General features: G+C 42.7%; 1 protein-coding gene across 1 annotated transcript in view; it reads right to left on the reverse strand.

Moving 5' to 3' along the window:
* Positions 1–15,502: 15,502 nt before the first annotated feature.
* MAP3K20 (mitogen-activated protein kinase kinase kinase 20) overlaps positions 15,503–16,840 on the reverse strand; it is a gene marked incomplete at its 5' end in the record, with an annotated part of 211,727 nt that continues 210,389 nt past the window's right edge. Inside the window, one exon of the mRNA XM_082260669.1 lies at positions 15,503–16,359. Within this exon, the coding sequence (XP_082116795.1) occupies positions 15,668–16,359 (692 nt within the window). The 3' untranslated portion in view covers positions 15,503–15,667. The remainder of the gene's footprint in view (positions 16,360–16,840) is intronic.

Below are 16,840 nucleotides of genomic sequence, written 5' to 3' on the forward strand. Positions count from 1 at the left end.
GGCCTGTTCTGAGTGGAACCTGTCCTGTTAAACCGCTGTATGGTCTTGGCCATTGTGTTTAAGCTCAGTTTCAGGGTCCTGGCAATCTTCTTATAGCCTAGGCCATCTTTATGTAGAAAAAATTGTGATCACAAAATGTGATGACGTATAGCGCTTGCTCAATTTATACCAGGTGAAAAAGGTTATAACCTTATTTAACTCATGCGCAAAAATACATATAAATAATTCAATAAATCACTGTGCAGATCATATAAATACAATAAATATCCTTCTAAAAATTTTTTATATATATATATATATATAATTCACCCCTCAAAGGTGATTGGTGATAAATATAATAAACCGTGAAAAATGAATATGTGAACAGTCCAAAAATTAATTCAAGAATAAAGTGCCAAAGTGCTTCTTCCTTTTTCCTTAAATAATCCCTTCGCTGTAGAAATGTATAAATTGCCAACTCACCAGACGGTGTGGGTCCTATGTACCTTACGGCACTAGGACCAATCGTGCTTGAAAGGAACCCTTTCCTAGGTTCTGATAGACTCTCCCTATGGATGGAAGGCGCCCCTCTGTGGTATCACTCCACTACGAATAGGCTCCAGCTGTAGATGTGTATCCTCCAGCCACAATGCGTTTCCTTGGGATAAAATCCCCCTGCAAATCACCTCCAACCACGGGTGTAGGCAAGAAAATAAGAGCCGGATAGTGCAGTATTGTTTTAAAGAATGTTTTTATATATACATTGCACACACCCCGTACACTCCAAATAAAATGGATAAATCTTAATAAACAGTCCCGGTGAGGTGATAAAAAGCAGGTGGTAAAACACTTCCAAGTTCAAAGAAACACAGTCCAGTGAAATAAGCGTGGTGAGAAATCCATAAAATCAGTAAATCCGTGAAAAACAAACAAAACAGGACCGTCATACACGCTGGGCAAACGAGTGGAGAGCGGAAGTCCCGGTATGCGTTTCACTCAGGCCCGTATGACGTCACGACGTGCGCTCCATCTTTATGTAGAGCAACAATTTTTTTTTTCAGATCTTCAGAGAGTTCTTTGCCATGAGCTGACATGTTGAACTTCCAGTGACCAGTATGAGAGAGTGAGAGCGATAACACCAAATGTAACACGCCTGCTCCCCATTCACACCTGAGACCTTGTAACACTAGCAAGTCACATGACACCGGGGAGAGAAAATGGCTAGATGGGCCCAATTTGGACATTTTCACTTAGGGGTGTACTCACTTTTGTTGCCAGCGGTTTAGACATTAATGGCTGTGTGTTGAGTTATTTTTAGGGGACAGCAAATTTACACTGTTATACATGCTGTACACTCATTGCTTTACATTGCAAAGTGTCAGTTCTTCAGTGTTAATAAAGATATAATAAAATATTTACAAAAATGTGAGGGGTGTACTCACTTTTGTGAAATATTGTATGTATGATGGAAGATTTTGTGCCAGGGATTAAAGGAATTGGTCTATGTAGAGGGAAAAGGGACTCGTAATGCTATCCATAATGGCTGGCTATCCTCCCACGGGTGTTCATCTCTTCAGTTCTACCTTGAAGATGACCTTGTCTCTACATTCCTGATGTGCCCATTATGTTTTCACTTTTGTGAGTAACACTCTTTGGTTTTATTTACATTAAAGTTCATAAAGCTACACTTAGTGGGTGCTTGTGTTTCAGTCTAGTTGCTTTGGGGTGCCATTAGCACAACATCACACCAACGCGCAATGCCGCACATTGCATTACCATGTGCTTTAACCGGTTGCCGACCGCCGCACGACTATATACTGCGGCGGTCAGCCCCGGCCAGGCAGAGTGACGTATCGGTACGTCACTCGCCTGTCACTGACTTGCGAGCCTATCGCGGGCGGGCGCGCGCCCGCCGAGGCGCGCGCCCGCCGCGGCTCGTTCACAGGCAAGTCAGTGCGTGTGACCGGCGGACTCGATGTCCGCCGGCCACACTACGATCGCTCCTGTGAAGGGAGAAAGACAGAGCAGCTTGTGTAAACAAGCTGCCTGTCAGTTCTCCCTGTGTAAAAGTGAAGATCTGACCGTTCTACTATGTAGAACGGTTGATCTTTGCTTTTACACCAATAGCCATGTCCCTACACAGTAGAAAGCACGCCCCTAGGACACACTTAACCCCTCCCTGTCCAATAAAGTTAACCCCTTCCCTGCCAGTGTCATTTTTGCAGTAACAGTGCATATGTATAGCACTGATTACTGCAGTAATGTCACTGGTAACCCCAAAAGTGTCAAAAATGTCAGTCAAGGGTCCGATCTGTCCGCCGCAATGTCGCAGTACCGAAAAAAAAATCGCAGATCGCCGCCATTATGCGTTAAAAAAAAAAACACCAAAAATGACAAAAATCTTTCTCTTTGTTAGTAAACGCGATAACTTTTGCGCAAACCAATCAAAATACGCTTTTTGCGATTTTTTTTACCAAACATAGGTAGCATAAAACAAATTGGCCGAAAAATGTTAAAAAATTTTGATTTTTACTTTTTTTTTTGGGGAATTTCATATAAAAAAATGTGAAAAATATTGTTATTTTTGCAAAATTTACGCTCTTTTTTTGTTTATAGCGCGTGATCAAAAAATCGCACAGGTGATCAAATACCACCAAAAGAAAGCTCTGTTTGTGGGAAAAAAAGGACGTCAAATTCGTTTAGGTACAGCGTCGCACGACCGCGCAATTGTCCGTTAAAGTCACGCAGTAAAAAATCGCAAAAAAACCCCTGGTCCTTTAGCAGCCAAATCCTCCGGGGCTTAAGTGGTTAAGGAGCGTATTACTGCAAAGCAATAGTTTAATTTGGCCCAAAAGGTACACGCAAGCTTAAAATGAAAAAAAGTTTCAGTTTCTCAAACGGTCATCCAGGCAATTCTGTAGTGCTTCAGTTGACTGCTATTCCAATAAGGTGTGGAAAGTATGTTTAGTTCTGTACTCTACCTCTCAACCCCAAGAACAGTTCCAGCCCCTCTGGTACACCTAGTAAACAGTGTTAATACAAGCACAGTAGTAAATAAACACAAACTGTGGTGAAAAGTTTATTTACTGGGAGACTTTCTACCATCAACAAACAATAATAGGGTAACCCAGTAGTTGGAGATAGTGAGACTCTGATTTATAACAGTATATCACAGACCCAGGCGGTAAATACGTGATGCAACAGGCACTAATTTGAATGATAAACTTTGGGCTTAAAGCTAAAGTTCCTCCTTAATAAGTATAACTATATGTAACACTGAGTCACTGCTAAATGAAAAAGGAAAATCCTCGCAATAGAAATGCCCGGTATCTTTAGATAGCTCTGCATTGATGCACTTGGTGTGCTGTTTGGCAGGATGAGCAAAGTGTATTTAAAGATATCCTGGCAGATAAGAGTGATGTACAGTGTACTGGCAGTATTCTGGTAAGCAAGATGGGTACTGTGACTGTTCAGCAGGATGTAAGTGTAACACAGGTTCTACAGGTGTGTAGGCAAAGATAAAGCAATGTTGTCTGCATGCAGTGTCCTTAAGGTGGACCAAGGCCCAAAGGAGATAGATGTCCTGGAAGGCAGGTTCTTCAGGTGGCCCGACTGGTTACCTCACAAACCAGAACGCCTTACGCCTTCAGGAATGCCTGCAGATGCACCCAGGGTCCTCCCTCTGGTCGGATGTCCGTCTCTGACCTTGGAGCTGTGGCAGGTACAGTCACACTGATTCGGGATAGGGGCACCTCTCCCTCTGTGTCCAGTCTCTCTCCTCACCTTGTGGGGTCTCCTTGCTCCCAGGCAGCCTTTTGGTGTCCCAGTCTTCACCTCCCCTGTGAGCAGCTACTGACAGGCTCCTGTGTCCTTGAGCCTGTCAGTGTATATCCTGGCAACAACCGGCAGGAGTTGTGGGCTACGGGTGGCAGAGTGGCACCTGCTTACACAAGGATGTAGGCTTTGTGAAGCAGCAGGCTATGGATGCCTAGGGGATTTGTAAGGACATGGGCTATAGATGTCCTAGTAGTACAAGAAAGGCATCACCATACAACCTGAGTAGTGAACAGTAGTAGACTCGCCAACTGGCTGATGGTGCTTGAATAATTCTGGCAACAAAGTCACTTGCCAGAGCCGGTGGCATGCAACCTATGAAACCTCTTCTTTTGTCTTTTAGGTAGGTAACTCATAATCTTCGTAGCTGTCTTCAAGTGAGGGGAGGGGGGGGGGGCATACACTAGATTTCTCTCTTTCAGCCCACCTACGCTAAACAGCACAGATGGAGAGTTTATTCCACCACCCACGTTAAATAGCGCAAATGGAGAAATCCCCATTGCTCTATCTGATTGGATTCACACACTGTTCAGCAGGAATCTGCTGTTCAATTGACAATTTTTCACCTGGTGCCTTTAGTTTATCAGATCGAAGAATGTTGGGCAGGAGGGTGCTAACAGGGCTACCCACATCTTGATTTTTGCAAATTACTTACCAATGTAGTGGTGCATTCTTTCCACTGACCAATTGTGTTAGAGGACTTTTTTACTCCTCCTGATCATCAAGCCTTCAGCCTATCAATTGAAGGATGTCAGGCAGGAGGATGCCGACAGGACAACCCTTGGCTTGAATTTTGCCAAGTTCATCAGGAACTGGAAGAAATACACTGTGCATGGCCAGCTTTAGTGGCATTCTTCCCATTGGCTACCAATATATTGGAGCATATTTTCCACAAACCACCAGCGTCAGAGGACTTTTTTTCTCCTCCTTACCATCACTCTAAAGGGGCACCTTTCTTACTGACCCACAATCTGCTTCTTTTCTGGTCATTAGTATTATTTATTTAATTTCAGAGTTATTACTGAAAATCTTTTTTCTGTATAGAGGAGGGGGCAATGTACAGTAGGTAGATATCTTCTCTGAGCTTTAAAGCATAACATCACTTTTGTTGAGAAAATTTTTTTTCCCTCTGGGTGATCTATGCACATTGCAATGATTTTATGAAACTTTGTTGCAGATTCCTACCTTTTGTTATTCTGAAGAAATCCCCGTGTCTTTGCCTGTATCTGTATGTGGGAAAGTGAGTCTAGTGGGAGTGGTTACATAATTATCAATCAGCTGCTGCACCTGCAGGGCACTAATGAGGAAATCTGCTGGGCCTGCATCCCTTTAGACGTGATTTCCTATTGTCATTGTCATTGTTGCAGGGGATGCCTTTAATCTGACTTGTATCTTAGTGCAGACTTCTGGGAATATTGGTGAGCCAATCATACAAGCAGGAAGTGTTTCTGGGGGGCATTCTGTGTCCAGAATACCTCCAGGTAGCCCTATTGCATTGCCTTTTCAGAAAATTACAGAGCTGCAGATTGAAAAGGAATGGTAATTTTTATTAACATACACTTGTGTCGCAATTGTATATGCTATATTGTTTTTTCTTTATTTGCTTCTATTTTTTTCCCCATAAAAGTGGAGTTACCCTTTAAATTTTAAAGTACACCACATTTTTTATTCTTCTATTTATCTCTTATTGTTATACTTACTGTTTTTACAAAAGTGCCAAGAGCTGCTGATATTTTTATCAGGGGCTCCCTGAGACCTGAAAAATATTTAAGGGGATCCTCCGAGGTAACATTGTAGAGAAAGCATGCGCTAGGAAGTTGGCTGGAATAATGCCACTAAACCTACAATTTTTTTTTAAATATTTTTTTTATTCGCTATATTTTTGTCCCACGAAATTGGAATTGCTCTTTAAGGACTAGCTTACACTAGCAGTTTTTTTTTTTTTTGGCACAGTTTCACACCAGAAATATGTTTTTTATCCTCATTGCATGGTAGTCTCAGTGTCATTGCTGAACTTTACTCTGATTTATTGTGTGTTATTGAAGCCTAGTGTAATTGACCTCACTCCATATTTTTCTCATTTGAAAAGCTGAGATTGATTCTGGGATGTTTTTGTCCATGGTAGTTTTCAAAGCAGATACTCTGATTTTGTGCTTTCCCTTATTTCCACAGGTTTGGAAAACATAGCTTCTTGGGACTCCTATAAGTAGTTTGGATTTGCAAAGTGAAGGTGTTCCTCTGATGAAAGCACAAAAGACAGTACAGACGATTCTGTGTTATTGTGATTAAAATAGTTTGTGCTATTTGTAAAATATTTTTAGTTGCTGTTGCTTCCATTATTGATTGCCTTTACAGTAGACAGTGTAAGCAGCCGTTTCTGTATTGTTGGAGGTAATCCATATATTAGCCTTCTGTGCTATGGGGAACTATGGGGGTCAGAATGCTGCAGTGCAGCTTCTTAGCACGGGATCCAGAAGCAAGTGGAGAACACTGGAGTAGCAGTGTCTAATTCAGTGATTTCCAGCTTCCATGGCCATTGGCTGGGTGTGGTATCTACATAGGTATGTACATTGGTCCATGCTGGATCATCGTAACTGTATAAAAAATTCATACATGGAATTCCTGCCAAAGCTGATTTTGCATTTTTTTTACACACATTTAAAAATAATTTTTGCCCTGAAGATTACATTAAACCCCCAAAGTATTATATATTTTCTGAAAGTAGACACACAAGAGAATAAAATGGCGATAGTTTTAATTTTTTTTTTACATAGTACAAAGGTCTAGGGAAAACAAGAGTTCTGGAAAATATACGCTAAAGTTAACTTTAGGGCACCAAAATGCCAAAAAAACCCCCCCGCAATTTTGGTAAAATACAAAATATGAGGTTATGCCAGCTAAATAAATACCCAACATGTTAAGGCTTAAAATTGCATACGACTGTGAAATGGCGACAGACTTTAATACCCTAAATTTTCCATAAGCCTGAGCTTTAAAAGCTCCTACAGCAGCGGTCCCCAACCTTTTTGGCACCAAGGACCGGTTTCATGGCAGCCAATTTACCCAGGGGTTGTTGGGGGATGGCTCGGGAGATGGGATATTCACGGAGTCTGTCCTCAGCTCCCCTTCAAACCACAACCCCCCCCCTTTACTGCACAGTTCCTCTTTATATCAGTGTCCACAGTCCCTCTTTAAAGCAGTCCCAGTGTCCTCAGTTTCCCTTCCCATCACAGCCTCTTTTTACTTTACATTGCAGTCCCCTTTTCAACACAGCCCCTCTACATTAATGTAATAAGGGTGTGATGTGAAGGGGTACTGAGGACACTGTGGGACTGTGATGTAAAGGGGACTGCCCTGTAAAGGGGGCACTGTGATTTAAAAGGGACTGCACTAAAAAGGATCCCCCTTACAATGCAGTCCCCTTTATATTACATTGCTGCTAGCAATCACAGCCTCCTCCATCACAGTTCCCCTGCAGTTTACCCCCATCCACCCCCTTTTCTCTTTAACATCACACTCGTCAATCCAGTCTTTGCCTCCCATGCACAGGACCCCTACCTTTTGGCAGGGTAAAGGCTATCTGTTTGTGTGTCCTCTCCCACCCCCCCCCCCCTACTGTGCACCCACCAATATCATCTTATCAGTAGGGCAGGGGGTGGGAGTAGCTCTCCATTCAGATCTGCAGCACCTCCCGCCCTCTGCCCTGCTGATAGGATGACATAGTCGGCGGGGTGGGCGGAGGAGGAGCCAGGAGAGGGACACAAGGGCATGGCCACACAGCAGGAGGTAAGGGATAACCCCCGCTCATCTCCTGCTGTGCAGCCTGGTCATCCACAGGCCATGGACCGGCAACGGTCCGCAGCCTGGGGGTTGGGGACCCCTGTCCTACAGGTCATCAGTTTAGTGTTACACAGAAGCTCTGGTGCTAAAATTATTGCTTTCACTCTGGCGTGTGCGGCAATATGTCACATGTGTATCATAATCCACGTTTACATGTGTAGGCCCCCCAGGCGCATCCTTTTATATTTGTATGTGCGTGTCTGGGGGGGTGAAAAAAAATTAAAATTTTGGGGGAGATTTTAAGTGCTTGGGTGTAACATTAATGATTTTTTTACTTCAATTTTTATCCACTCTGCTACCCCCTACCCTACCCGGCAGCACCCGCCATGGCGGTCCTGGTGTGCCAATGAGTGCGTGCAGCTCAGAATACATTGGGGGGGGGGGCACATGTGGGGGGGTTTGGAAGCAATCAAGTGGTTGAAAAGCCGTCAGGTTGCTTCCATCTGACAGCTGTCATTCGGCTTGTCAGATAAACACACAGTGTGTGTAAAACCCTCCCCCCTCAGGTCTATGTGACATATAAACCTGAAAGTAAAAGGGTTAAATAAAACCTATACTGAAATATAGTTATCTTTTAAAATCCCTTCTCAGGACATGAATCACCTGCTGGTGGCACTGTGGTTCCTTGAGCTAAAGGGTGTAGTTCCAGGAGCCACCAGCGAGGGGTCTCCCAGCAGCTAGTAGATCACAGTAATTAGGCTCCACCTGATGCCCCCCCCCCCCTCTTGATTTGCATGAGTGCTTTAGCCTCTTAAGCCTAGTAGACACTATCAGTTTTTTTTTTTTTCATTCAACCCAGCAGGATGTTAGTAGAGCGATCTCCCCAATGAGCTATTGTGTTCTGACAGGGGAACCGGCCCCCTCCCCGCATGGACACACCGGTCACCGCTTGCAGCCATTGGCTGAGTGTGCTGATCGGATGTTGGTTTTCCAGCATGCCTTTTTGGCTGGCTTCTGTTGGACAGGATTTGTAGCGTATGCACTGGGCCTTTGCCATATCCCTGCTTGCTGATAATCCTGATCCCTGCCTTATCTTGTATCTTGTTACCCCCACCTCTGCATTGCTTGTTCCCTTTGCTTTCTTTATGGTCTTGGATAGGTGTTGTGTGTATTGTTAAAATTTATTGAAATTATACTTAGTCTGATTTCAGTTTCCGAAGTACAGCTACACTGAAGTTGTCATCCCAGTTTCTGCTGGATACCTGCACTCGTTATTCTTTACACCTCTACACCAATTTTCTAGTAAACTCATAGGGGTTGATTTACTTAAGACAAATAGACTGTGCACTCTGAAAGCGAAGTTGCTCCAGAGATTAGGAAATGAGGTAAGGGTTCACTTTGCAAACAATAACCAATCACCTGCAAGGAAAGTAAATGCTTGCACAGAATTGGATGATGGAAGGCAGCAGAGTTTCTGTTCATGACCTAAGCTCTGGTGCAACTGCACTTGCAGAGTGCACAGTCTTTTTGCCTTTAGTAAATCAACCCCATTGTTTCTTCACTACTTATGCTGCCCCCAGGGCTGCTGTTAGAAATTGTGGGGGGCCCCGTACAGACTACCTGGCAGGGCCCCCCCAAGAAAATATTACAGATATATTTAGCTAAAATTACAACAAAATCACTATTATCAGAAACAAAGTTAACATAACTCGCATAATTCCTGCTAAATCTAAAAAAAAAAAACTATGTTAAATAAAAAAGAGATGAGAAAAATATACAGGCTGGGCAGTTGGAGCTCAGTGATCAGAGAGAGAGAGAGAGTGAAACAATTTACAGATAAACTCCTGAGCAGAGATAAGTGCTGGGAGGGGGGCCCACACAAGGGAGTGGGATTAGTGAGGGACAACTGTCTCTTTCTCAACAGATAAAAGCTGATAGCAGGGAGAGGGACAGTTCAGATTCAGGTGCTAGAGGAAGATTTCTGTATTTGTTGTCCATCACTAATCCCCCCCTCTGTGTGGGTCCCCCCTGGGAGCTTGGGCCCCCTACGAGAGGACTGGTGGTCCCCCCCCCTATCAGTGGCCCTGGCTGCCCCTTTTTGTTTGTGCTTTGGGTATGTGTGTATTTAGAGTGCTACATTGTCATCATTTTATTGTTGTTCTTATACTTAATAACCAGGTAACATTAAAATAGTTATAAAGGTAAAAAGTTTTTTTAATTTTTTTTATACTTTAAAGTGTTACTAAACCAACAACAGTAAAATCAGTCTGTATATGCAGTAAAGCATGCTTGTTATACTCGCTGTGGAACCTAAGGGGTTAATCCTCTGAATTGTGAAAAAAAAGGTGCATGTGATCGGCACAGGGCCAATCAGCACTTTCCAGACAGAGAGTCAGGGTCATGCAGCCTCATAGAACAGTCAGAGGGGAATGAAAACTACTCTTACATGCTTTAACCACTTGCCGACCACCCCACACAGATTTACTGTGGCAGGGCGGCTGGGCTGTGCATAATCACGTAGATCTACGTGATTCTGTGCATGTGGTCTCGGCGGCGCATGCACGCGCCGCAGGTGCTGCACTCCCACTGTGATTAGACCATGGGAGGAGCCGGCTCGATCGCCACCGGCCTCCCGCAATCTTCAGGGAAACTGACAGAAGAGCCGCCTGCCTATGTAAACAAAGCAGGCGGCTCTCCTGTCAGACAGGCACACTGAGGTAGCTGAAACACTGATCTCTGTGTGCCTTTCACAGAGCCCCCACAGTTAGTAAGCACATTTAGGCTTACATTCAACCCCTTAATCACCCCCAGTAATTAAACCCTTTCCCTGCCAGTGTCATTTATACACTAACAGTGCATATTATTTAGCACTGATTACTGTATTAATGTCACTGGTCCCCAAAAAGTGTAAAAAATGTCAGTTAGGAGTCCTATCTATCCGCCGCAATGTCGCAGTCCCGCTAAAAATCGCTGATCGCTGCCATTACTAATAAAAGCAAAAAAATAAAATAAAAAGTCCAAAAATCTATCCCGTAGTTTGTAAACGCTATAACTTTTGCGCAAACCAATTAATATACACTTTTTGAGATTTTTTTTACCAAAAATATGTAGCAGAAAACAAATTGGAATAAACTGATAAAAAAAAATTTGATTTTTTAATTTTTTTTAATTGGGAACTTTTTATAGCAGAAAGTAAAAAATAGTGTTTTTTTTTTAAATTGTTGCTCTTTTTTTGTTTATTGTTCTAAATCTAAAAACCGCAGAGGTGATCAAATACCACCAAAAGTCCAAAAGAAAGCTTTACTTGTGGGGAAAAAAAGGACATCAATTGTATTTGGGTACAGCGTTGCACGACCGCGTAATTGTTAAAGTAACGCAATGCCGAATCAAAAAAAATGGCCTGGTCTTTAAGGGGGTAAAACCTTCTGGAGCTGAAGTGGTTAACCAATGCTCGGCTGGACACTGATAGAAGTCACAAGACTGCTATATACTGCTGACGAGAAAAGGTATATGGCAGTTCATATTTACTAAAATATTTGCATTTCCATGTTCTGTGTACTGTGGGAGACCAGATATAGTGAATGCGGGGTCCTGGGTTTAGCAACACTTTAATGCATTCTCTGCATTAAACACTTACCTGAGCCAGATCTCAATCCACATATGACACTGCCCCAGGCCCAAACTATCCTCCAAGAGCGCAGATCCCTGGGAACTAAATGATGCAACCTAATCTACAGCTTGCTTAGAAATCTGAAACTACTCTCCCTGTTTAAAAGATGTTAGCCAGCTGCCTATTCTCCTTCTCAAAAAAAAATATACTAGGATTAATCTGTTCTCGACTTCCAAAACACCATTACAACAAGTCTCTTTATTCTCTATAGGAGTAATCTTGTGGTCTGACCATGCTCCCATGTCTATATCATGATTTACTACAACTGGAGAGTATATCTGCTGCAGCTCTGCATAGAAACCAATCAACTTTTAGGTTTTATTATCAAAGCTTGATTGAAAAAGCTGAAGTTAGATGCTGATTAGCTACCATGCACAGTTGCACCAGATTTTGCACTCTCCAGTAGGGATGGGCTCAGGTGTATTCAGATTCTAGTCCCAACCCACCTGAGCAATCCTGCCAGGAAGCCGTCACTGCACATCGCCAATCATGAGCCGCCTAATCAGGGCGTGTGTATGTGCAGCTGGGGGCGGGAAAATGCCTCAGTACCTATGATTGGCGGTGTGCAGCGACGGCTTCCTCGTGGGATTGCTCAGATGTGTTGGGACTAGGCTCCGAACACGCCTGAGCCCATCCCTACTGGAGAGAGCAAAATCTGGTGCAGATGTGCATGGTAGCTAATCAGCCTCTAACTTCAGCTTTTTCAATTACTCTTTGACAATAAAACCTTAAAGTTGATTGGTTTCTATGCAGAGCCTGAGCCCATCCCTACTCTCCAGTTATAGTAAATCAAACCCATAGCATTTTTTGGACTGACTGTTGTCATCTCTGACAATGTCTTTTTGTAAGACTACTCAACCTCTTTCGACTTCAGATCTCCACAACATAAAGGATAATTAATCTGTAGCTGAAGATAAGAGCTAAGAAGTGTGCAGAGGACAGTGGATGGTGTGCAGAGGATACAGAACAGCTCTGAATTTCTGAAAAGATCAAGAGTTTCCTTTTTTACTCTTATCCACAGATATAACAAATTACATCCAATAGTATATTTGAGGGACTAAATGGGAGCAAATAAGAGATGTTGTTTGTCACAATTTACATACACTGTAATATATACAGTTGTGCTCAAAAGTTTACACACCCTGGCAGAATTTAAGATTTTTTTGCCACTTTTGTAGAGAATATGAATGATAACACAAAAACTTTTCTTTTAATCATGGTTAGTGTTTGACTGAAGCCATTAATTATCAATCAACTGTGTTTACTCTTTTTAAATCATAATGAAAACAGGAACTACCCAAATGACCCTGATCAAAAGTTGACATACCCCAGTTCTTAATACCATGTATTGCCCCCTTTAACATCAATGACAGCTTGAAGTCGTTTATGATATTTGTGGATGAAGCTCTTTATCTTCTCAGATGGTAAAGCTGCCCATTTTTCCTGGCAAAAAGCCTCCAGTTCCTGAAAATTCTTGGGCTGTCTTGCATGAACTGCACGTTTGAGATCTCCCCAGAGTGGCTCAATGATATTGAGGTCAGGAGACTGAGATGGACACTCCAGAACCTTCACTTTATTCTGCTGTAGCCAGAGGCGTAACTAGAACCTTCAGGGCCCCGATGCAAGAAACCATGAAGGGCCCCCCAGAACCCTGGCCGGGGCCCTTTCCTTCAAGCCTGGGGCTCTTCCCACTAATCCTGGGGCTCTTTAATCTCATTGAATGGCCTTTTATTATGGTCCCGCATCAGGATCCTTTCACAAGTTCTGCAGTGGGCCCCCTTCCTGCAATCTTGGGGCATCCCCACAGTGGTGAAATGCCAGGGCCCGGACGCAAGTGTGACCTTTGAGATCCTAGAAGTTCACCCACTGGTTTGCTACCTGGCCCCCTGGAGCATGGGGCCCGGTAGCGATTGCAACCCCTGCAACCCCTGTAGTTACGCCCCTGGCTGTAGCCAATGACAGGTTGATTTGACCTTGTGTTTAAGATCATTGTCATGTTGGAATGTCCAAGTATGTCCCATGCGCAGCTTCTGGGCTGATGAATGCAAATTTTTCTCCAGTATTTTTTGATAACTTACTGCATTCATCTTGCCATCAATTCTGACCAAATTTCCTGTGCCTTTGTAGCGCACACATCCCCAAAACATCAGTAATCTACCTCCGTGTTTCACAGTAGGAATGGTGTACCTTTCATTATAGGCCTTGTTGACTCTTCTCCAAATGTAGTGTTTATGGTTGTGGCCAAAAAGCTCAATTTTAATCTCATCACTCCAAATGACTTTGTGGCAGAAGGTTTGAGGATTGTCTCTGTGCTGTTTGGCCTATTGTAAGTGGGATACTTTGTGGTTTTTGCATAGTAATGGCTTTCTTCTGGCAACTTGACCATGCAGCCCATCTTTCTTCAAGTGCCTCCTTGTTGTGCATCTTGAAACAGCCACACCACATTTTCAGAGTCCTGTATTTCACCTGAAGTTATTTGTGGGTTTTATACTTTGCATCCCAAACAATTTTCCTGGCAGTTGTTGCTGAAATGTTAGTTGGTATACCTGACCCTGGTTTGGTTTCAACAGAACCCCTCATTTTCCACTTCTTGATTAGAGTTTGAACACTGCTGATTGGCATTCTCAATTCCTTGGATATCTTTTGTTATCCCTTTCCTGTTTTATACAGTTCAATTACCTTTTCCCGCAGATCCTTTGACAATTCTTTTGCTTTCCCCATGACTCAGAATCCAGAAACGTCAGTGCAGCACTGGATGAAAGATGCAAGCGTCTGTCAGGAGTCCAGAAACCCATTGACCTTTTATACACACACAATAATTATTAAGCAAAACAGATCACAGTTGAGGATGGTTACCTTTAATAGCCATTCAAACCCCTTTGTGTCAACTTGTGTGCATGTTATCAGGCCAAAATCACCGGGGTATGTAAACTTTTGATCAGGGTCGTTTGGGTAGTTTCTGTTGTCAATATGATTTAAAAAGAGTAAACACAGTTGATTGATAATAAATGGCTAACCACGAGTGAAAGAAAAGTTTTTGTGTTATCATTCACATTCTCGGAAAAATGGCCAAGAAATCAAATTCTGCCAGGGTATGTAAACTTATGAGCACCACTGCAACTAAACTGATTGGTCATAGCAGCTAGTGCTAATTTTATTTCTCAGTTAGACAGTTCTCTGTAAAATCTATTCTTGGTTAGAACAGTTTAGGCTTAATAACTTGATATGAAGATTATATAATAATATAGAACTACAATGCTTCATGCTCTCACTCCCAGTCTGTTCATCGTAAGCCCCATGTCACACTCCCCCGCCAGCTGGATGAGCAAGGTGTCCCTCCCTCGCAGCTTGAAATGTTGCAGAATGTAAGTCACCAGGAAAGGCACACTGTCTTGCTCATGCGTGTGAGTTACACATGGAAGCAGGTGAGTAATTCACTTTCCTGTTTGAAGTTGCATAGTGATCTTGTCACTAGTGATGCCTTGATCACTAGTTTGACATTAGAGGCACAACTTGTTTTATGACTGTAGTGTAGACATATTGTGGTTGATTTAGAAAAGGCATAAAGGCTGTTCACTTTGCAGGCGAATTTGCTCCAGAGCTTATTAATGAGATGAAACTGTGCTGACTTCATTTATTCAATCATGTGCAAGCAAAATTGCTGTTATTTTATTTTTTGTATTAATGAGATTGAGTATTCATTGCAAAGTGAAGCTTCACTACATTCACTAAGCTTGGAGGCAAATTCCCTTTCAATGTGCAACTCTCCTTGCAAAGTGAACAGCCTATTTGCCTTTAGTAAATAAATCCCATTCAGCCATAACCTAAAGCAAGCCATAGATTATGCAATTGTCTTTCCTTTTACCATGGGTTGAAGAAAAGAAAATTGCTTGATTTCCTCAACAGAGTCAGTGTTGATGGGGGAATCGCTCCTGCAGGGCTGTTGTAGTCTGGCAGCGGGAGGTTTCCCTGCCTTCAGAATACAATGATCATTCCCAACGGCTATAGCTGCCAGCAGTGATCGCATAAGAAAAACCCGACAGGCTGATCATACTGAAGTTGATCAAAAGATCCCATTGATAGATCGAACTTCGTCCGTTTGGCCTTACTGTGTTCATAGGCTGTAAGGTTTCAAGAAATGTTATCACCCTTATTATTGTTTCTTTCATTTTTGACAGTTCTCTACCTATCTTAATATCTTTGTAAAGTAAATAAAGAATGAATACCAAGACCAGCACATAGGAAAGGGGATATTCTTTTATTTGCAAATTGCATTTAATAATGTGTATGCAAAAATATAAATATATATAAATTGTTATGGTGCTATTGATGTTTAAAAAAATCCAATTAAATTAGATAAAATATTAGCATTTTTTAAAAAATAAATAAGAGTGTAAACTGATGCTATTGACGACTACGACTAGTTGCTTTGGGTCTATCTTTTTTTGACTTGATTGGTAAAGGTTGCTTATGATGTTTTTTGGAATGTTCTACTTTTATCCACCCTCCATCATTATTAACCTTGCCTTCTTCTCCATTAACCTCTTCTGTGGTTGGCACTGGCATCCCTGGTATGTGTCGAGTCTGAATTTGGCCCTTTCTGTGAGGTTTGTAATCATAAGTCCTCGCATGATTTTGGGGTACTGTGTAGGATGTGTAATATTTCCCATTGCTTGCTTGGGGACTCTTTCCCCCACTTCTTTGTGTGGATGGGCTATGAGTGTTTTGGTAAAAATAGTTTCTCTTTGACCTATTCCGTGCCCTCTCTCTCTCAGAGGGACTATCTGAAGCTGTACTGGAAGCACTGCTGCCTTTAGAACTATGGAGAGACAAGGAGGACAAATTTGTAGTCAGTCCAAATTGGGTTGGTGATGAACTGCGTGAGTAGGTGATAGGAGTAACTTGTAAAGTGGACTTCACACGCACTCTTCTGACAGCAGCAGCGTAGGATTCCTGGTTTTGAAGGTATGGTAAAATCTGTGACAGATTATTAAGGCTAGAGGACTGGGAACGAGGTAAGCCACTTGGATGCTGTGGAGACCTGTCCATCGCCATCTGACGCATTCTTAACATGTAGATCCACTGGCCATCAACACCTGTGGAAATAGAAATGTCATTAATGTTACAGTTAAAGAATATGTAAACCCAACATTTCATATTTCTAATATACTATCTGTACCATGTACTTGTATGAAAAGGTATCCTGTCCTCTTTGTATTGCTTCCTTTGTGTGAAATCCCTGGTGTTCCTGCCAGCCCCCTTGCTTTCCTATTAAAAACTGACCACACTAAGCAGTAGAACACACTGTGGTCAGTTCTCTAACTATACTGGAAATGTAGCCTGCTCTCCTCCAATGATCAGACTGGTCCTGAGCCCCCCCTGATGCACAGCCATTCACTGGGAAGATCAGTGTACTGCTGTTTCTCCCCCCTCCCCAGGTCTTTCGCAGCTAAGAACAGAGGGAATGCTAACACTTAACCACTTAAGCCCCGGAGGATTTGGCTGCTCAAAGACCAGGCCCTATCTTGCGATTCGGCACTGCGTGACTTTAACGGACAATTGCGCGGTCGTGCGACG

The sequence above is a fragment of the Pelophylax lessonae genome, assembly GCF_965119305.1.
Source record: "Pelophylax lessonae genome assembly, chromosome: 6".
NCBI classification, from domain to species: Eukaryota; Metazoa; Chordata; class Amphibia; order Anura; family Ranidae; genus Pelophylax; species Pelophylax lessonae.